This window comes from Lepidochelys kempii, chromosome 2, assembly GCF_965140265.1.
Source record: "Lepidochelys kempii isolate rLepKem1 chromosome 2, rLepKem1.hap2, whole genome shotgun sequence".
NCBI classification, from domain to species: Eukaryota; Metazoa; Chordata; order Testudines; family Cheloniidae; genus Lepidochelys; species Lepidochelys kempii.
In genome coordinates this window covers 108,085,535-108,109,000 of record NC_133257.1, presented here as the reverse complement: position 1 = coordinate 108,109,000, position 23,466 = coordinate 108,085,535, and the positions used below count along the sequence as shown (strand labels likewise).

Below are 23,466 nucleotides of genomic sequence, written 5' to 3'. Positions count from 1 at the left end.
GACCCAGTGTGGCCATTGTTCTGTTCTAACTTTTATGCAAGAATATTAATGATCAGTGAGTTACTGGTTTTTCAATGACACATTACGTGACACCATTTAGATACAGATTATACAAAAATGTGTTGGAGTAGTGAGTATGTCAGGCCTTAGAAGAGTTGCTGACACAGAGTAGTAAATCACAAATAGGCCTCTCTGTCAAAAACACTTTGGGAAATTAGGGCCATGTGTTTAGCAATTTGGATTTAAGTGCTTAAGTAAATATACTTTTCTTCCTGGTTGTTCCTGATACACTTTAGCTCAATTATAGGTTCCCTGTTGTTAAAGTCTTTGCTGTATCATTTGTTCTTGAAGCAAGAAAAACTGTTCCAATGTATTTAGAAAGATCTCATTTCTCTTGCTTTACCAGCAATAGTATAAATTGAGCAGAAGAGTTGGAAGAGTTTATAGTATGTGGTCCATGTTCTGTGACATTCTCAGGAAATTATAAGATCCTGCAGTTTTGTAAGATCAGGAAAGTGTGGCTTTGGCCTCTGTCCTCGGGGCATGCCCATCTCTTCTCAAATGTGCTTGCTATGTATCAGGCACCTCAGCTGCAAAGGCCTTTATGATTATTTTTTGTGTTCTCAGTATATTTTTATGATAATTGGTTATATTGAAAGAATCTGCTTTACAAAGAGAGTGAGGATGTTGTTATGGTTTTAATATTTATTCTATCATAATACCAATGGTATGTCTACACTGCAGTGTAAGCCCAAGGTTAGTAGAACTCAAATTAGCAGGCCCTGGGTTTCTTAACATAGGGTTTCTTAACCTAGGACTTGAGTGTCTACACACATTTGTAACCCAGGTTAGGAGTTGTTGAACCCCGGATCCCAGCCTGGGGCTCCAGAGTCTACACTGAATTATGTGGGCCCAAATCCAACCACCCATAGCCCAAACTTTCTAGCACCCTCCCAAAATGTGGCTGCTCTAGCCGTTTGTTCATGGTGCAGTGTGGGAAAACTTGATTGTCCAGAGGACAAAGAAGGTTGACCCATGAGATTGTGGAATTATTTTGGCAGACTTGGAGAGCATGAGTCCAGTGGGGCTACACCTACACTGCAAAGCAACAGGGCTTGACTGCTGTGTCCTGGCTTGACTCAAGCTCAGACCCTCCATCTCCATGGGGTCCTGGGACCCTGGGTCTGAGCCCTGAGTTAGTGCAATTTGTGTGTAGATGGAAGGGGGGTTAAGCCTGAGCCTGAGTGCAACCCCTGGGCTTATGTTGAAATGTAGACGTACCCCAAGAGGCCACAATAAAGATAAGGGTGAGGCTCTCTATAAACACCTATGGACATTGTTTATGCCATGAAAATCTTACAGCTGAAGAACCAACAGGTTATCATGTAATAAAGAGATGAAAACAGAAAGATTTAGAGACATCTAGTAGAGTTATCTTGAGCAAGTAACCTTCAGAGGTGTTTGGATCTGATTCCTGATGTAAATTTTGCACCTCACACCCACCTCTTTTGTGTGCCAAAGGCATTACTCAGGCAATTAAGCATAGTTAAAAAGAGCAGACTTAATGCTGAATAGCTCTTTGGGAGTACAAATGGGAGATATTACCCAACAGAGACTTTTAGGAGGAGGTAGAGCATGCAGGTGAATGAGATTTGAGTTTTTCAGGTTTCACACTGACCTCTCACCAAAACTCTGGTTTCTGAATGAAATCTGTGGTGATTTGAGTCCTAAGACATTCAACACAGGAAATGTCTGTACCATCTGAACAATTTCTTTTAAAGGTTCTCGTGCCAAAGAACCCTGAATTCATGGGTAAAATGGTAGAAGTGGACATTTATGAAGCAGGGAAACATTTTATGAAGGGGCGGCCAGTGTCAGATGCCAATGTGTTCACTCCATCCATCACCAGACCGCTAGCAAAAGGACAGGTTTCCGGTATAACAGAGGTGAGTAAAAGACATTTTCTCCTTTACTACACTAGTAAAACAACAGCTGTTCAAGAATAAGGATTCCAGGCTATGTTTCTGTTTTCATTTATAGTTCCCTTTTTATGTATGCATGAAGTTTTAATCTTCTGACAGCTTGAAATCTGAATTTAAAAGATGTTTTTGCTAATGCCCATAGCTTTATTTTTTTGCTCGTAAAGACCATAATAAACTTGTTTCTTGTTCCAGGATGTAACATGGAGAAAGAAATTATTAGCAGGGAAAAGATGCAACACTGGTGATTTATATAGTCTAGTATATCTCTAACCTAGTAAACTTTAGGAAAGAATTGTGTATTTTTCTTTATCAAAATATTTGTAATATAGGATACATGAATTTTAGACCTGTATTAAAATACCTCAATGTACATCATTCCAGAGGTTCAGATTTTACCAGTAGAGAGAAGTATTCTATACTTCTAACATATATGGTCAAAGCTAGACAGCTGATTTAGTCATGCAGAGAACATAAAACTTTTTTTCTTTTTTTAAAGGTAACTTTATCCTGTATTTTATACCTTGGCAAATATGGCAGTTTGCCAAGTGTTCTCTTACATGTCATGGAGCTCCTGTTGTAAAAGCTGATGGAGTGTGAAATGAAAATGTGTATCACATTTCTAGGCATCATTTGATGTCCTTTCTCTAGCAGAATTGTTCGGAGCTCCAAAAATATATGTAGCAGTAGTTTAGTGTATGGAAGAAAGATACCTGACAATTTATTTAGTCATCTTGCTGCTTTTTCCTTTTTACAGTAAATTGTAGACAAATATGAACAAGAAAAAACATTTCAGTCATTGTTACAGTTTGAGATGGTTGTTTTAAAATGGACACTTATGGACTAATACTCATAAGTTAGAATGGTGGTATCTTGAAGGGGTTTGGCTGTGGAAAAACAGTACAACAGTGTAATAAATCTGTACATGCAGTAATGTGTTTGACACATCATAAAACATAAGTAATAACTTCATTGTGTGTGTGTGTGTTGGGTTTTTGGTTTTTGGCCTGGCATAGGACTGTTAAGGGAGTAAGCAGCCAAAATCTCAAAGTGTCTGATTGGACTTTATAACTACTTAAACACGGCTGGTTTTTTCATCATGTTTTTTTAAAATAATCCACTGGAACAGAACCAGAGCTGTCATTAAGCTGAGTATGTGCTGCCAAAAGCTTGTAGCATGGGAATGAGCAGACTGAATGCTGACTGATAGTTTATATATTAAAAGAGAGAGAAAAAATTATTAGAACCAACATGATTCAAGTGGTTTCAAAACAACTGTAGAGACAGAGGCAAGGTGCACAGTTCTCAGGTGATGTGCTACTGCCATTTGACCAGCTCCTGTACTGTCCAGATGCAAGGCAACAACAGGGATATGAAACACTAAATGGCTTTCAAAACTTTTCTGGCTGATTGAGTTTGTTCAAGGAGTTGTATTACTTATATTTTCTTTATTGGACATGTTAAAAAAAGACTGCATGACCTAGAGCTGTAGCTACCTGTGTCATCTTCAATAGTGGGAAGCTAAATCTGACGGTTTTGAACCATGCTTCAGTCATTTTATACTTCCTGCAGTTAGTTTCAGCATTTCCCACTAACAGATGTTTCTCTAATACTCAGGAGATGATTCTGGTACATACCCTGCTAGGATACATAGGATAGCACTCTGATGGGTTTTTTTCTTTATTGCTTTTACTTGGAAGAAAAGATACTCTTAATATTTATTATTAGGGTTGGGCGTTTGGCAAAATTTTGAGGGACAGTTTTTTGTCCCCCGCGGATCTGCTTGAGAAAACCAATTCTAGCTCAGAATTTTTGTGCAAAAAATGCATGACAGCCATCTTTGATGTCTTTGGCTTATGGAAAGAAAACAGGGAGATGTATGTGTGACTGTATGTTGCTCTTTACATTTATAATATGTTATATTCATATGTATGAACACAACAGATTGGGGGAATGGAGACATCTTGGAAAATATATGTTCTATTTTGCCTCTAGAAGTGAAACAGGGCTCTGCAATATTGCCAACCTCAAGAGATCAAAAATCATGAGATTGGCCCGCAAAATCATGAGATTGGCCCGCAAAATCATGAGGGTTTTTTGTTTTGTTTTTTAAATCAGGTCATGTTTTTAGTGCATCTTTTGTCTCAACTCTCCTCTACTTTTCTGCCAAAATCTGTGATAATTTCTGGTTGAAAAGTCAGCCTTTAATGCACACAGATATGGACACCTCTCTCTGGCTGCTGACATAGAGACTCCACTTACCCTTTCCTCGACCCTAAGATAGAGGAACAGCCATTCATTTCTTATTATTGTTTTGATTCTCTCCCCTTTTAGTTTATTTTCTTTGATAAAAGAAAGATTGGATGGCAAATAGCTTGAGAACCACTGACCTACTTAATGAATCACGACTCTCGCTCACATATAGAAACTTATAATACTTTTTAGGGTTGATGAGTTACAGATATATATATTAAAAAACTTTACATTAATTCCTTCTTTCTGAATTTAGCTGAACAGTGTGTGGATGAGTATGTCAGGAAGGGGTCTTAGAAAAAATGTACATTGTATGCAACAGCAGAAGAGAAATATGCTTCTGCTTATGTTTATGTAGTACTTCAATAAAAGAACAAATGACATTCACAAGTAAGTATGAAATAACTAATCAGTGTTAGCTAACGGGCAGTTGACCAGTAACCAGCCTCCTTGGGGAGCACAGTGTTATGTAATGTCTCTTCATTAAATATTTTTTAAAAGTAAGTGTTGTAAGTACTTATAATATTCCAAAATTGACAGTGTTTCAATGCAAAGACATATTCATATAAGCGATAATGTCACAGTAAAAACAATGTGGGCTTGGTTTAGCCTTCTGCAATAAGCAGTACTTCCCAGACTTCCCACCCAAACTTTTCTGCCCCTGAGACTGGGCCTCGCACCCCACCCATGCTGCCTCTGCTTCCCTCTGCTCCAGACCCCCCTGCCACAACCCTTTCTTCATGCCTCCCCACGTCCCACTTTACCCTATTCCCCCAAATCTGCCTCCCCACTGCCCTTCCTCCCCCTCATCCTCTCCATCCTTTCAGTATCTCTTCTGCTCCTCACAATTCCCTGTGTTGCCTCCTGAACCATACAGTGGCAGTCATTTTGCCTGTGGCCTGGCTTCAGTCTCAATCAAAAGAGTGGGAGGTAGAAGCTCACTTTATTAAGGACAGCCTCACTTTCACATGCAGCAACACTGTAGGGACCTGGCAGCCATCTTGCTGGCTTTAGCCACATTGACAGTAATAGGAGATAATCGTTATATTGAATAAGAGAAAATTCATGAGTGGACAGCTTTTCATCATGTGTTCATCAGACACATTAAAAAACACCTCAGAGTCTCTACAGTTGCAATAAAATTATGTGAGTTGGCAATACTAGACTGTACCAGTTTTTGAAAGAGGAAATGCAAAACTCATGCAATTTTGATTATTTGTTGTAACTATGGAAAAGCTAAACAGGTTTCAGAGTAACAGCCGTGTTAGTCTGTATTTGCAAAATGAAAAGGAGTACTTGTGGCACCTTAGAGACTAACCAATTTATTTGAGCATAAGCTTTCGTGAGCTACAGCTCACTTCATCGGATGCATACTGTGGAAAATACAGAAGATGTTTTTATACACACAGACCATGAAAAAATGGGTGTTTATCAGTACAAAAGGTTTATCACTACAAAAAGTACAAAACTACTGCTGGGGTGGGGGGGAGAGAAAACCTTTTGTAGTGATGAACACCCATTTTTTCATGGTCTGTGTGTATAAAAACATCTTCTGTATTTTCCACAGTATGCATCCGATGAAGTGAGCTGTAGCTCACGAAAGCTTATGCTCAAATAAATTGGTTAGTCTCTAAGGTGCCACAAGTACTCCTTTTCTTTTAACAAATAAACAGTATGTGGGATGGAGGAGAAATTTTAAATGATGCTTGTACAAAAATTCAAACGTACAGCCCTCTTCCCTCCTGCCTGCCCAACCCCTTCCACATACAAACAGGCTGAGCCAGTTTTGAGGTTCCAAGGAGTTGGCAGCTGTAAGATGGTAACCAGCTGCCAGATGGTTCTTTTATGAGCCATCAGATGTCTGTCACTCAGCATAACTGTCCCTTAGACAGCTAGAAGCTCTTGTACTTAGAAGCCTGTATCTTGCAGCTGGCAATGCAAGCAGCTGAGATACCTAGGGGATTTGAGATAGATTTACATACAGAGTCACCAGTACTGGTCCCTCTTCTGCTTCTGTCAGTGGTCCTCTCATTGCAAATTTCTGTTCTCATCCTTTCGCTGTCTGTTGGGATGGAACAGGTTTTCAAAATGGCAGCCATTTGAAGAGGTATCTGAATTTAAATTTAAATATAGGCAGTCTGGAGCAAGAGGAGTGAATAAGAAGGATATAGGTCCCATCTCAGTGAAGCACTTAAGCATATGCTTATGTCCATTCCTATTCAGCAAAGCACTTAAGCATGTGCTTAACTCCCAATTAAGTCAGTGAGACTTCAGTACATGCCTTAAAGTTAGGTACATGCATAGTGCTTTGCTGAATAGGATGGAGTGTTGACTTAGGGCCATGACAGTGGTGATTGATGGCTACAGATATTACAGTACAGCAGCAAAGTAAATATGTTCTCCATAGTGTACCATAAGCATTATTTAGTGTTAGTGTATGTTTCAGTGGACTCACCAAAAATATGTACTGTTTTGAAAGAGTTTACTGTTTTAAGCAATACTCCCTCTTTCTGCTAGAAACAGAAGAATATTTCAAAATTGTACACATTAAGAGCAAACAATATGATAAAGAATAATTTTTTTACAATTGAAAACCTCAGAATGCACAGTTACATGTAAAGCAAGCTGCAAACCAGCATGAACACAGAAAAACTGCATATAAATTGCATGATGGGAGAAACCTCAAATGGTGCAGAGTGTAGATGACTGTGAAACTGTGTGGAGTGGAGCTGGACTACTCTCATTGGAAAAAGAAATAGAAGCCCATTCCCTGCCTGCTGCATAACCTCCAGCAGTTCTCCATGTTTAGCTCACAGAGAGCACTCAAATTACAATTCAAAATTAGCCAAAATGGCTTCTGCTGCTCCACTTGACAAACATGGGTGAGACTCAGGCAATCAGGGAACCAGAGTCAGTGTCATGTAAGTTGTGACCAGTCACCGTTGACCATACTTGAACTTCAAAGAGGTAGTGCAAAAATTTCACACAATCTTTCATAAAGATTTTACTGATATCATAAAATCTTCCTAATTTAGTAAATATTTTTGCCAACTCATAAGCAGACAAAGTTTGAAGGAATATTTCACGCAGCTGTTTTTGTTGCTTTTTTAAAAAACGTTTAAAAGTACATCTCATGTATACATAAGTTGAATACATGTTGGTTAAGGATAATAAAAGCTTCTTCTCACAGCTACCTTCCCCATCAAACCCCACCCTCTTAGAAAAAGCCTGAGTAAATAGATGGGCCTGGCAAAATGCCCTGAAGTTCAACCACCTCTGGCTCTGTTGGAAAAAGGGAGGAAGCGAGCCTCAGAATCAAGAGCTCTGAACTTAAGAAAACCCAACCTTCAGGTGAACAGATCTAGGGACTGTAGTAGATGTGTTATATTCTAAAGCACTGCACAGCTGTTGTTTATCTGGACCAAAATTTTGCCTTAAAAGTAGAATTTTCAGTAAGAGCCACTGACAAGTGTACAGTTATATTGATTCATAGGAAGATTAGTTTCAAACAAGTAAACTATGATTACATTCTTCCCAGAAAAAAGAAAAGGAGTACTTGTGGCACCTTATAGACTAACAAATTTATTAGAGCATAAGCTATAAGGTGGACAGAAAGTTGGCTAGATTGTCAGGCTCAACGGGTAGCAATCAATGGCTCCATGTCTATTTGGCAGCCGGTATCAAGTGGAGTGCCCCAAGGGTCGTAAGTTAGTTCCTTCCTTTTCTTCAAGGTGAGAAGGAAGTCTGGGAAGTGCTCCTTCTTGCAGAAGGCTAAATCAAGCCCACATTGTTTTTACTGCATTACCAACAGACCGAGGGACGTGATCATTCCCCTCTATTCGACATTGGTGAGGCCTCATCTGGAGTACTGTGTCCAGTTTTGGGTCCCACACTACAGGAAGGATGTGGAAAAATTGGAAAACGTCCAGCGGAGGGCAACAAAAATTATTAGGGGACTGGAACACATGACTTATGAGGAGGGGCTGAGGGAACTGGGATTGTTTAGTCTGCGGAAGAGAAGAATATGGGGGGATTTGATAGCTGCTTTCAACTACCTGAAAGGGGGTTCTAAAGAGGATGGCTCTAGCCTGTTCTCAGTGGTAGCAGATGACAGAACCAGGAGTAATGGTCTCAAGTTGCAGTGGGGGAGGTTTAGGTTGGATATTAGGAAAAACTTTTTCACTAGGAGGGTGGTGAAACACTGGAATGCGTTACCTAGGGAGGTGGTGGAATCTCCTTCCTTAGAAGTTTTTAAGGTCAGGCTTGACAAATCCCTGGCTGGGACGATTTAGTCGGGGATTGGTCCTGCTTTGAGCAGGGGGTTGGACTAGATGACCCTGACATTCCAACCCTGACATTCTATGATTCTATGATTCTCACTAAAGCTTATGCTCTAATAAATTTGTTAGTCTCTAAGGTGCCACAAGTACTCCTTTTCTTTTTACCGACACAGACTAACACGGCTGCTACTCTGAAACCATTCTTCCCAGATTCTTCCTCCTGGTTTAGACTGGTGTAAACTCTGCTCCAGCAGTAGAAAGTTGGCCAGTGGGGGATATAGCCATGGTGGGAATTTACATCCCATTGTGCCAGATTACGTGCCATTTCAGCAAAGGCCATAAGCAAGTGCCTAAATCCAGTTAAAATCAATGGGACTTAAGCATATGCTTAAGGGCTTTGCTGAATCACTGTCCTAATGAATCTAGCAAAATGTCTACACGCTTTGGGCATTTGAAAAAAATTGTTGATTATTTTCTAGTTCCAAGCAAACTTGTCATGAATTATTGCTTGCAATCTTTTTTTTTTTAAGCAGATAATGCAAATGTGTATCTTAATTCTACAATTAATAATTAGGCCTGTTGAGTTTCATAAAAGATAAAAATATGAAGTAAAGCTATAGACATGATATCCCTACATGTATGTACATAGGACCTGATTCAGCAAAACACTTAATGTGCATCCCTATTCAAAAGAGCACTTAAGCAAGCATAACCATGTGCTTAAATGATGTGACAAATAGAGATTGACTTAACCATGTCCTTAAATGCTTTGCTGAATTGTTGTTCATGTTATTGCTGTGCATACTGAGTTTACTGTCAATGCTTAATAAATAAAATGGCAGGTTTCAGAGTAACAATTTATTGGTTAGTCTCTAAGGTGCCACAAGTCCTCCTTTTCTTTTTAATAAATAAAATAACTATCAGGAATAAGCATCATAACTGTATGACAATGGTCCGAATGTTATTTACCTTTTAAGTAGCATTTCATGTGCTTCATTAAATTGCATTACGTATGGGTTAAATCTTGTCATAGATCTGTGGGCTTGCTTAAACTCTCTGAGGGCTTTTCAGCATAAAAAAAACAAAGGAAAGCACAAGTTTCCTACTTAACGATTAAACTAAATTAGAGCACCCGTAAGAAAGCAAAAACCTGCAAGAGAACTGCTCTGTTGTTAGAAATTCAAACAGGAGGAGTTAAAACTTATGCACTACAAAAATGATTCCACTTGTTTACACAAGCTCTGTGTCACGAGGAGGACAAGTGAAACAGTTAAGCTGCAAGCTGAGGAATTTATAATAGTAAAGAACAGTGTTAATGGTCTCGGGGAGAAGCTAGGGGCAAGGCTGTCAGTCATAATTGAATATATCACCATATACAGATCCGCTGAGTCTGAGATCCCTTTGGTGGGAAATTTTCACCATATGACAAAATGGTAGAAAGGAAAAAATATTCTTTACAGAAAAAGACTATCTGAATGTATAGGCATGCTGATTTTGGGTTTATCATAACTCTGGTTTTCTTAATATGCCTCAGTTCCCCTTCCTCTTGATACAAATTTAGATATCTCTTCAGTCAGCTGATTTATACACTGTTTCAATTGCTGTCCATGGTAACTTGTTCCACATGTTTTATTACCCTTTGTGTGAACTAGTTCTGCCAGAGTTCCATATTTATAATGTTTCTCATTTCATAATTCTTAGCTTGTTCCCTAGGTTAAGACTTTTAAAAATAAAAAAGGATCTTTGGGAGAAGTGAGCAGCAGCCAGAAGAGAAACCGGGGGAATGAGCCTCCCCAGTGGTTGGTCAGTCAATCTGTCTTTGTCTGTTTATTTCATGGGATCTGGTGACATTTCACCTCAGGATGTCTCTCTAAACTCTAGAAGAGCTTCACTCTCACAGTCAGCAGAGATGTTTTTTCTAGTCACTTAGCAAAAGGTGACCCTTAAACTTAACCAAATCTGATCTCTGCTGTCAGCAAACAGAAAAGCCTTGTTTATAGGCTGCCAAAAAGAACAGTCAACAAAGTATGGCTTAAAGGGGAGTCTCTGATTTTAGGGAGAAAGTGCTCCCTCACAGGCAAAATAATATGGAGATGGGAAAAAATACACTCTCTACTAAAGCAGGAATGAAATAAATAGATCTCTAAAATCTGAAGAGGAGACTTTCTTCAAGGACTTAGGGTTGGTCTATACTAAAAGTTCTACTGGCATAGCTATGTAGGTTGGGGGGGCGGGTGGGAATCACACTGACATTGCTATGCCGGCAAAAGCCCTAGTGTAGATGCAGTTATACCAGCAAAAAAGTCCTTTTGCTGGAATAACATATTTCACTTAAGGAACTGATATGAGCTATTCTTGAAAAAGAACTGTTTTGATACCATGAGCTGCACCTCTATTGAGGGTGTATAATTCTGTGAGTATGTCTATACTGACAAACCTTTTTAAATGTACACAAGGCCTTGGAAAGAGACATGCAAGATCTGTCTGACCAGGAAACTGAAATAGAATCTGGTCAGATACCATTTTTGTAACAGAGAAAAGTTTTGAAACAATTAAAAATGGGAAACAGTACCTAGAACTAAATATTGATGAATTAAAGTGAAAAAAGAACAAGAAAACAAATTAAGGATCAAAGGAGTCCCAGAGAACAATGAGATGGAGAACCTAAAATTATCTGTAGAAACCCTATTTAGAGACTTACTTAGAAAGGATGAGAATTCTCTTATATTAATCAATAGAGCTCACAAAACTCTACCTCCACTGAAGATTATCAGAAACAGAGTGGACCTATTTCACTGTCCTGGGGCAAACATATAAAATTTTATAAGGACCTCTCTTGAAGAAAAGGAAGGAACTAAGTTAGGACTGTAGGGCTACTGTAGAAAATCATTGGGGGGGCAGAGGGGCTTCCCCTTTATGCTATATTTAAAAAAAAAAAAAACCACAGCATTTTCTTATGTAGGAGACATAGATCTCTGAAGGACCTGAGGATAGAATTTGATCAGGAAGATTTGGAAGAAAATAGCCATGGTGAGAGATGGAAGCCTAAGAGCACATAGAACCTGGTAAAACTGAAGCTTACCTGAATAAATAGAGAGTGCATCCAAAAGAAATCCTACAGCAAAGAACTTTCTATTATATGTGTCAGTGTAACAGGGTTGGCACCCACGTCTCGCGAGTGCCCCCTTCTGGTTGGGCGTGTCTGCAGTCTTTAGTTCTGGTGTCCCCTTTTGGTAGTTCTCAGGCAGGTTTGTCAGACACAGCATTCCAGCCGAATCACTCTGTATGTTAACCAGCACAACCCCATTCCGGGGTATATAGTCCACCGGGCCTGTCTCTCTCTAGCCCCTTCCCCGGCTTTGGCCTTTAAGTAGTCCAGCTCTGGTATGGGGTTGTATCCCCAGAGCTTCCTCCCTGGAGACACTATCTTCCTACAGCCCTCCCCAGACTCAGTCCCTATTCCGTCCCAGCAACCAGCCAGGAGCTCCCTCAGTGCTACCACAGTCCTTGCTAGGAAACTGTCTGTGGCCCTGCTGCTCTTCCAGGCAGCCAGGCCTGCAGTCCTTTCTGCTCCAAGCAGCAATTAACTAGTGCTCAGCAGCCTTTTATATGGCCCTCTTGGGCCCCGACTGGCTGTTTTGCCAACAGCCACTCTAGCCTACTTGCAGGATCTCTCCACTGCTTCTTCCCTGTAATGGGTGTGGCAGAACCCTGAGGCCTTCAGCAGGGGGCCTTTGAGCCTAGTCCACCCCATCACAGTCAAATTATAAATCAGAAAAGTGTGGTGTAGGGGGTAGGGAGATCCATTTCTATATTGTCTTTGATTTGTTTATTTATGAGTAAATAAATAAAATAATAAATAAAGTAGATTAAGTTGCTTTCCTTTTTTTGTGGCAGGAGAGGACCCCTCAGCTAATAGCTGGAGAGAGGGATAGGAAGGTGAGGGAGATGGATAAAAGGAAAACAGAAAAGACAAATCAGACACAATACTCCGGTTTCAGAGTAACAGCCGTGTTAGTCTGTATTCGCAAAAAGAAAAGGAGTACTTGTGGCACCTTAGAGACTAACCAATTTATTTGAGCATGAGCTCATGAAAGTTTATGCTCAAATAAATTGGTTAGTCTCTAAGGTGCCACAAGTACTCCTTTTCTCTTTACACAATACTCCTTAGCCCTAAGTGGAGGAAAACAATATGTAGAAAGGAAAAACAGCTTAGTTTTAAAAATCGTTGAAAAGGTATAAATCTTACCAACCATAAATAGATTTTTAAGATTGTAGTCTAACATGGGTTATAATCTTGCAGAGAAGATGGGTGGGTAATTTATCCCTGTGAGGGTTTTGTTTTTTTTAACTTTCTGTTCTTCATTTTCTGTCCTTTATGGATGCAAACTGAGGTCTATTAATTTGGTCTGATTGTTCCCAGTAATTGGTAACATTTTAAATTGGACAAGCAGCCAGGCATGTAGTCCTGGAAACCAAATAATTATCTGTTCACAGGATCTATAATGGATACATAATATTATCTTTAAATTTCTGGTTGTGCACAAGCTAGTACTACAAATGTAGCATTAAAGGTTGTGGGTCACCCAACTGTGTGCTTATATTTCATTATGTTGTGAGAATTTTTTTTATAAAGCGCAACATTTGTTTGGAATATGCAGGCTTTCAAAAGTTTGTTTTATGAGAAAATATCACCTTCTCTTAATAGATTATTGGAAACTTAACTCCACATTAATGATGTTTGCTTGTGACTATGGTCGAATAGGTTGTCCAAAAAGCTGATGAGGAGTTTGATAGATCCCATTGCTATAGAGCTGAGCAAAGCTGCTCACCTGTAATGAATGAAGAGCTTCATTTCCCACTCATCTCTACTGACTCTGAACTTCTTTTCTCCATTCCCTTTTCTCTCCAAGTCTGATGTTCTTTGGCTGCGACTAGCACTCAAATCCGTTAATTTTATCAGCTTGGATAGGTTACAAACTGCTGGTTTGGACTCCAAGAAAAATATATCACTGTTACTGCATTAGACTTAAATTTGGCAAAATATCTTAACATGTCTCACTACCCAAGAATGGATGGTTTTCAGCACAACTTAAAAAAAAAAAATAAAAGAGAAATTTGTTTTCTTGCTGTATAAAATGCTTATTCAGTGAGTTGCATTATATTTAATAAAAATTGGTACAGTATTCAAAAATGTTTGCATTGAGTGGTGTCGAACATATCATTCTTCTGCTCTTGTGCTATCTCCCTCTTTCTGTACTACAATCTAGTGCAGTGCAAGGCGTCCAGCTGGTTACTGCTTTTGTATGTATTCATCCGCTTTATTTAATGTGTTACTCTTGAACACCCTGCTGATTATAAATAGAGGTCATGTTCTATAGTGTTAAATCCCTATTAATTAATCTTTTTTTCTTCTTGTCTTCCAAATACTGGAACAAAGCCATCTGTGGGTATTTAGAAAAAATATGTTGCCTCAGAATGTCAAAGTGTGGGTCTACTCTGAAAAGTGACTTTGTAAAAATGGCATCATGGTGCTCTCTATATATCGATTTTCAGTGACCTATAGATTACCTGCTCTTGGGTAGGAGGAAAGGAGGATGAGGTTGGTGTGTTTTGGATTTTGCTTTTTCTTATTTGTTTTTTTTTTTTTTTTTGGAATTGGAAGTGCAGCAAAGCTCAATCTGGGCTCTGAAAGTCAAGATGGATTCTTTCTGGCTAATTTATCACCAGCAGAATAGTTTTTGCCATCAGAATTTAGCTAACAATTCTCTTGATCATGCACAAGATGGAATAGAATATGTCTCACTGCCTCAGAACTGGACAGGTCCTGCTATTGCTAATAGGACTAAAAGGTAGTAGCAGGTTCATATAGTTAAGGGGCCATTTTTATATAATCATTTTCAGAGTAGAACTGTGCTTTGAAGTACGAGGCAAGAACTTTTCTTTCTCGTGTAGTGCCCTGAGCCTACATGTTTTATTTATTCAGAACTCCTAGTGCAGTGGTCCCCAAACTTTTCAGTGTCCCGTCCCCACCTAATCCCTGTCTGCACACCTCCCCTGGGCTGGGAGCAGGGATGTGGCTTGGGGGGTGGGGACACGGACCAGGGCAAGGGGACCGAGGCTGGGGCCAGCAGCCCAGGCCACAGCTGCACCCTCCTCTGTGTCCCCCTGGGGTGGCATGCCCCACAGTTTGGGGACCTCTGTCCTAGTGGCTTCACTAGAGGAAGCCCTGCAGCCTCAGGATCTGAGATTGTAACTTTACTGAAGGAAAGTCAGTTTCAGATGAAAGTGGGTATATTTTGGTTGGTTTCCTCTTTATTTCCAGAAGGATAATGTTATTTGGCTGGATGTCAGCATGTAATCCATTCAGATTACGTAATTATTTTAATCCTATGATGCCCGTGTAGTTAATAGGAATAGAATATGAGTTTGAGGTGATGATTCAGCTGTGGATCAATTTACAGACTATGGAAGGATATGAACACACCAGTCATTTTTTCTTCCCACCTCAAGGGAAGACGTTAGGGCTAAATGTCACTTCTAATTTTGCATTTTATTTCTGTTGCCTGAGTGTATGTCTCATTTTTAGCTTTGTAGCCTACACAAATTCAGTGCCAATTGTATTTTCACATTTCATAGCTGCCTGGTGCCTGCTGGAGCACAGCACTGGGGGCCAGAGGGTGGGGCCTGTCCTTTTCTTCACACGTACAAAATCAAACATTACCTAGCAGTGTATTATCAGTTTCACAAAACACTCTTCAGCTCTCCTACTGACATGCAAGGATGATGTTTAGGTTTTTTGTCCAGTATGAATTTTAACTGGAAGACTCTTTAGATAGAATGTAAAAGGTCTTTTTTTCCTAATTTTCCACTAAATATTCCATTTTATACATTCATCGAGTGTTAATTAGCTTTTAGCATTAAAAATAAAAAGGCAACCGCCGCTAATTTTCTCACTCTGACTGCTCCTTTTGGAGGTCGGTTATTTCCAACCAGCTGTGCCAGAGAAAGGCAGTATGGGTTTGACATGTATACCTCTCCTAAGAATGGGAATTGGTTCTCGGAAAAGACAAAGATTGACCAAGGACATTCAGCAGATGTTTATATTACAGTGCTGCTCATAGTGTACATTCATATCCTCTCCTTTCTCTCTACTGGTTGGTGCTCCAAAATAAGATCTTATAACTAGTATTGCGCTTTTTAAAATACTTCTATATGTTGACTGCATATGTAATGAGAACTACAAATGTGAATCGTGTTTCCACCTTGTCCTCGTCCATCCAGGGCTTTGATCCTAGTAATGGCTTCACATGTATACTTAAGCACTGCAGCACAAAAAAAGCATATTGACCTTTTGAAAGGAAACAGAGTTTTAAAAGGGTTACATAACTTTCTCTCTTAACAGACAAAATGTCAGCAGGAGATTCAGGTGTTCTGGGTATTTTATACACACTGCTGGTCAGTTGAAGTTCTGCCCCTTAAAAAGTACTTTAAGAATTTTTCCTCTCCATTTATTATTAATTTCAAAAACCATTGAAGTGAAAGGGTTTATTACTATGGCAGCCAGTTTTGAAAGCAAGTGAAAATTGCGTTCATGAGGTTAAGAAACAGCTTAATTTAAAACTGTTGAAAGTAGGTCTAATTTCAGACAGGTCAGGAAACCATGTTAGGAGCAAATTAGGGTGTTCCTCAATTCTATTACACCCTGAAGTCATTTGATGAAATGATCAATAGACTGCTAACTGATCCTGATACTCTATTTTTATAACATTGTGGACTCTTGCTGCCTGTTTTTGAAAGGTAACAATGAGAATTATAAATGCAACACTGCATTTATACTTTTTATTTAATATGTATATTATTCTTGTAAATCCGATATAATTTTGCTAGGACAAATCTATTGAAGTAGTTCTAAGATCTAAGATTATAATTACCTTCGTTTTATAGGGATTCTTTATACTTTAGGCTTCATAATTTTTCTTGTTACAGTGATGAAACAATTTAGCTCTTACATGCTGAATGATGTTCCCATAATACTTTACTGTGTCTGTGGCCCTTTGATGGTGACTTATCCAAGTACAAACTAAAGTATAATTAGTGTGATCTGATTGTTGGATATTAGTTTTTGTTTTAACGGCATCATTAATTTTACAATGACTTTCATATCCTAATTATTTCAGATGGTGTATTAATTTACATAGCCCAAAGGGCTTCACGGTGACAATGACATTTTCAGAACAGCATCCCTTCTTTCACATTCTCTCTATCATTATATTGTATCTTCATAACTAATTCATTGAATGGTCGCCTTATCCCATAATGAGTAATCAAACGGTCACATCATTGTATCCTTGTAAGTCAAGATGGAAAAGCAGGTTAACCCAAAAGGTTAGCCCTAATTGAGAACAGTGACAGAGAATTCAGCCCTGACCAATGCAATTTCAGAAGCATAAAGTTCCTCTTCAAGTTTTTTGGTTTGGGTGGTCTGAGTCTGGGTTTTGAATTTTGTTACCAGCAGCTTTAGACAGGAAATCTTTTGTTGTGCCAGGGATGAGAAGGAGGCTGGATGAAAAGAAAGAACCTTTTCAGTAGAAGATAGAGATGGATTTCTAAACAACAGTAGTATTTGCTTTAATTTGAGTGATTAAGTACCTTATATTTCCATGTCATCAAAATGCCATCCTTTGGGTGGCTCTCTGAAAACTAGAGACTTAATTCTGTTGTCTGAGACATATACTCCTAAATGCAGTAGGAACATTCAAAAAATTAGATATGGCCTAATTGAACATATTGGTTATCTATTAATATTAGACATTTCCAAAGTAATGAAGCAAACTTACTGAACCAGGACTCACATCAAGAGGTTTTTTTACATATAGTAACCATGTATACTTGAAGTATATAATGTAATATTAGGCTTTCATGCAGCATCCTCTATCATGTATTCAAACAGATCAAACCATTGCTGTTTCAGGTGAATCAGAATTATAGAAAGACTTGTTTCCCTTCTTAAAACCAAACAATCTCTCCCTAAATCTGAGATCTCTTGAAAGTATTTCTCTCAAATTACAGAACGAGAGAATTACTTTTAAAACTTGTGTTTTATCTCTGAGAACCTAAGGGTGTTCCTGAGGCCTGACATTTGGATTTATTTGACTTCATATTCAGTTCTCTTCTCTACTTTTGTTTCCAACACAAACTGTTCCTGTGAGGTTTTTTTCGGAGAACTGTAAAAGAAAAGAGAGATTAATGCGCAGTACACCAATCTTGATCTCTTACTCCTAACTTTTCCTCATTAATTGTCTGTAATGCATCACGTGGCAGGATTTCTTTCCCCCTGATTCACTCCTTCAGGTGCTAAAACACTGCATAGAGATGCAGAAATATTTTTGCTGACACACACTGATGCCAGACCAGGTGGCTCCTATTAGCTCCAATCCAAGAGTATAACTGGAGTTGAAGTGACCTGTGAGCAGAAGGAACTGGAGAAGGAAAACTCTAGGAACAGTCAAGCTTCAGAGAAAACTTAGGCTGAAACTTTCTTGGTGGTGGTTGTTAACAATAAGGGGGTGTATTTGGATCATATCAAGTGTGCAGATACACTGGAGCAGGGTGGGAACTCCATCTGCTTACTGGGTCTTTTAGATAATTGTACCATGGTTGATCTTTCATCACAAAGGATCTCAAAGCACTTTATAAATGATCACAGTTAGAGCTTGCGATACCTTCTGGGATCAGTTCAAAACAGGTTCTCAGGTTTTTATGTCATAACCGATGTGTGAGTTTGTAGGCCCTGATCTTCAGAAGGGGTTGGCTCAAAATTAACATGATTTTCCTGTGTTTGAATATTGGACTTCTCTAAGATTCCATTCTATTCTAAGTCAACAGACAAGCTCCAAGTTCAGTGGGTTCATGCATCTTTGCTTTGGTTCACTGGAAATGGGACTAAGCCTCAGTTTTGATGAACAACAAAACTATGACCTTGGGAAAATATATTTTTCCATATAAAAGTAAATATAAATTGTGAGTCAAAATACAAAATCAGACAATTTCCAGTAACAGGGAATTACAGAGGGTATTATTTTATTAGGCTGTAGCCTGCCAGAGTCCGATAGACACTCGGGCTAAGAGAAAAGGATTTTGTGTGTGTGTTTTTGCTAGATCATGAGAGAGCTCAACTAAAATGCAGCTCCTCTGTCTGAGAAACCAAGTGAAAATGGCTTATATCAGACTGACCCACCCGACAACATGGTGAACAGCAGACAACAGGAGTATAAAAGGTTATATCATTTGACTTTCTTTATGAGCTCAGTGTAAACAAACTCAGCTCGGACTCTAACTCCTCCTTGAACCATCGTCTTGAACAGTTCACAGATAGAGTAAAAAAGCTTTGCTGAGTACTTTGTAGTCAAAAAATGTTCTAAGAAATCAGTGCTTTTAAGTAAACACATGTCAACCTCAAACTGAAGTAGTGAGTACTTTTGGAGTTACCCAAATGCTCTATACTGCATTACAATACAATATATATTAGTAAAAATTAGGGCTGTCAAGCAATTAAAAACATTAATTGTGCGATTAATCGCACTGTTAAACGATAATAGAATACCATTTATTTAAATATTTTTGGGTGTTTTCTATATTTTGAAATATATTGATTTCAATTACAACACAGAATACAAAGTGTATAGTGCTCGCTTTATATTTATTTTTATTACAAGTATTTGCACTGTAAAAAAACAAAAGAAATAGTATTTTACAATTCACCTAATACAAGTACTGTAGTGCAATCTCTATCATGAAAGTTGAACTTACAAATATAGAATTATATACAAAAAACCTGCATTCAGAAATAAAACAATGTAAAATTTTAGAATCTGCAAGTCCACTCAGTCCTACTTCTTGTTCAGCCAGTCGCTCAGACAGATAAGTTTGTTTACTTTTGCAGGAGATAATGCTGCCCACTTCTTGTTTACAGTGTCACCTGAAATTGACAACAGGCGTTCTCATGGCACTGTTGTAGCCGGCATTGCAAGATATTTATGTGCCAGATGTGCTAAAGTTTCATATGTCCCTTCATGCTTCAGCCACCATTCCAGAGGACATGCGTCCAGGCTGATGATGGACTGTGCTCGATAACAATCCAAAGTAGTGTGGACCGGCACACGTTCATTTTCATTATTTGAGTCAGATGCCACCAGCCAGAGGTTAATTTTCTTTCTTTCTTTTTGGTGGTTCGGGTTCTGTAGTTTCTGCATTGGAGTGTTGCTCTTTTAAGATTTCTGAAAGCATGTTCCACACCTCGTCCCTCTCAGATTTTGGAAGGCACTTTAGCTTCTTAAACCTTGGGCTGAGTGCTGTAACTATTCTCACATTGGTACCTTCTTTGTGTTTTGTCAAATCTGCGGTGAAAGTGTTTTTAAAATGAATTACATGTGCTGGGTCATCATCCGAGACTGCTATAAGATGAAATATATGGCGGAATGCGAGTAAAACAGAGCAGGGGACATTCAATTCTCCCCCAAGGAATTCAGTCACAAATTTAATTAACACATTTTTTTAACAAGCATCATCTGCATGGTAGCATGTCCTCTGGAATGGTGGCCAAAGCTTGAAGAAGCATACGGATGTTTGCATATCTGGCATGTAAATACCATGCAATGCTGGCTACAAAAGTGCCATGCAAATGTCTCTTTTCACTTTGTGGTGACATTGTAAATAAGAAGAGGGCAGCATTATCTCCTGGAAATGTAAACAAACTTGTTTGTCTGAGCGATTGGCTGAACAAGAAGTAGGACCAAGTGGACTTGTAGGTTCTGAAGTTTTATATTGTTTTGTTTTTGATTGCAGTTATGTAACAAAAAAAGTCTACATTTGTAAGTTTCACTTTCACGACAAAGAGATCGCACTACAGTACTTGTATGAGGTGAATTGAAAAATACTATTTCTCTTGTTTACCATTTTTACAGTGCAAATATTTGTAATAAAAAAGTCCGTTTTGATTTCAATTAAAACAGAATACAGTATATATAGGAAAATGTAGAAAAACATCCAAAATATTTAATAAATTTCAATTGGTATTCTGTTCTTTGACAGTACGATTAAAACGGTGATGAATCGTGATTAATTTTTTTAAGTTAATCACGTGAGTTAACTGCGATTAATCAACAGCCCTGGTAAAAATAGTTGGAAGTGTAAACAAATCTAAAAGTGTCTGTACTTAAAAATGAAATTTTGTAACATGAAAAATCCATGTACTTTTTTTGTCTAATGCCTCCGATGTTCAGGTTACAGGAACAGCAATATTAATGCTATTTAGTATTTGTATTGATGTGTGTCATCCCTGCTAGTGGAGTTATGTCAGCCCACTATGTACCAGAAAACTGACTAAGTCCCTCGCTACTCTCCCAAGCATAATTAAAAACCTGAGTTTTTGCAATTACAGAGGTGAGAGCTATAAACCTCCCAGCTAAATCTTGTTATTCTGAGAGAGTATAAAGGATGTAAATAAAACAACAGTCTGTGCACATAGGTACTTCTTCCCAAAATTAATAAAGTATGTGAATTTCACCAATTACTGTATTTGTTTTATTAAGAACAAGCTGAAATTGTCACAACTTTTTCTAATGCTACTAGGTTATATGACAGCTTTAATCTATCCTGTTCCTTAGCTAACATTACTGAATGTGCACTCAGTACGTTCTTCAACTTTTTATTATTACTGAGGTCACAAGTGGCCAGTAGTAAGTCATTTTTTAATTAAATACATTAATGCAAAGGCAGAATAAAGGCCACCCAGTTCACAACTATCTTAAGATATAAAGATGCTGAGTGAGAATATAGAACAGGCTTTAAATGCTAAAAGCACTTTAAGGGCTTGTCTACATAGACATTTAGTTCTTCTTTGAGTAAGGTTCTGATGAGTGCCCCACTTCAGGCTCACACCCTTTGTGCCTTTAATTGGAGATTTTTGGTAAAGTAGAACCTGAGAGTTATGAACACCTCGGAAATGGAGGTTATTTGTAATTCTGAAATGTAACTCTGAATAAAACGTTATGGTTGTTCTTTCAAAAGTTTACAGCTGAACACTGACTTAATACAGCTTTGTAACTTTACTATGCAGAAGAAAAATGCTGCTTTCCCTTTATTTTTTAGTAGTTTAGTAGTTTTGGCCCACACATGAGCCCTGCACTTCCTTGTGCCATGCCCCAAGCCTAAATATGGTTACATGGGCAAACCACCCTCAGTTTCTTCTGCCTTGGCTTCAAGATGTGCATTAGCCTGCTTTATTAAAACTGAGACTCTCCAGCAGACCTCAGATCCGAGCCAGAAGACCCATCCCTGCACATCAATCTCTGAGTGAACACAAAAAGAAAAGGAGTACTAGTGGCACCTTAGAGACTAACCAATTTATTTATTAGTCTCTGAGGTGCCACTAGTACTCCTTTTCTTTTTGCGAATACAGGCTAACATGGCTGCTACTCTGAAACCTGAGTGAACAAAATACAGACCTCCATCAACTTTAGCACGTTCATGTGGGTCTACCTAAGGCAAATCCAGAGAAGACCCATAGAAAGTGGAGCCATTCTCTGCAGGAGACTACCTCAAAAAGACCTCAGTCCCCACAAAGCAAGACCACTGCAGAGACCTCTCGATCCACTCTGGATACAGTTGAGGCTCCAGACACTCTTGGTACCGATCCTATGTCTAGAGCTCTGGGCTCATCTGAGAAAAAGAGCAACAAGCATGCGTTGGTACCAAGACCTTTGGTACTGCAGAAGCAGGACACTGCATCAATGAAGCATTCCGTCTCTAAGAGAACAGTACCCACAGCTCCTTCAGTTCTATCTGCATCAAAATCAACCACTAAGAAGGCCTCGGTACTAGGAAGACACACTTCTCATATGGTCTTGATGCCTCTCCAGGCATCCACATCAGTACCAACTACTTTAGCAAGAAGGGACTTTTCAGAATGACTTATATCCTCAATACCAAAAATGGAATGGTGCCCTGTCCTTCAAACCTCCCCCCAGTACACAGAAGTTCAGATTCTCCCAGAACTTGCTTGTTTGGAGGAATCAAAAACTCCCATTTTAGTGGTTACCAAAAGGTTATCAGTATCAAGACAGGCACAGTTTCAGAGATGGGATATTTCCCTGGTACTGCTTGATTCTCCAACACCTTCAGAGAGTTCTAGGGCTCCCTCTCTTCCAATTCACATGTCTCAATCTAAGATTCACCTGCTCTTCAGACAAGGGATTTCCCACCTGAGACTTTTGAAAAGAGGGGAGCGTTACACCAATAATGAACCTGTGTTCCACCGAACTGGTTTGAGCACCAGTGGATGCACCCCCGATTACTTTTGGACCACCCTCCCCCCACAGTAGCTATACTGGGATCCTTTGCCTGCATATCAGCAGTAACTTTTCCATACTCCTAATCTTTCTTCTGGGGACTACCAGGAAAGATGCTCCCATACTCAAACTATCCCTCCTCCTCTACCTCAGGCACGAGAATCCTTTGAGAAGCAAAAGGCCAGGGAAGATAAAGAGGCTACTCTTGAAACAAATACTTCTTCGTCTTCCCCAGATGGATCAGTTATGCCTCCCACACCAACTATGGCAGATGACCTCAGCTATTTCCAGGAATTAATTAAACACATTGCAGATTCCCTTGGAAGATGTCAGGGAGTTGCAACATAAGTTGCTCAATATCCTCAGTGCACTCCCTCTACCTGAGTTGCCCTGCTTATTAATAAGCTCCTGTTGGATCCTGCCAAATCCATCTGGCAGACCCCTGTGATAATACCACCACCGTGTAAAAGGTCCTGGCTAAGAACCCTAAATTTTTGTTCAATACTCATCCAGCACTGAATGCCCTGTTTATGAAAGCAGTGAATGAGTGTGGCAGACAACACCATATGAAGGCCACACCATATGTTAAGAACCAAATATGCC

General features: G+C 39.0%; 1 protein-coding gene across 1 annotated transcript in view; it reads left to right on the top strand.

Moving 5' to 3' along the window:
- CDKAL1 (CDKAL1 threonylcarbamoyladenosine tRNA methylthiotransferase) overlaps window positions 1-23,466 on the top strand; it is a 664,051-nt gene that overhangs the window by 627,725 nt on the left and 12,860 nt on the right. Inside the window, exon 15 of the mRNA XM_073331895.1 lies at window positions 1,782-1,946. Within this exon, the coding sequence (XP_073187996.1) occupies window positions 1,782-1,946 (165 nt within the window). The remainder of the gene's footprint in view (window positions 1-1,781; window positions 1,947-23,466) is intronic.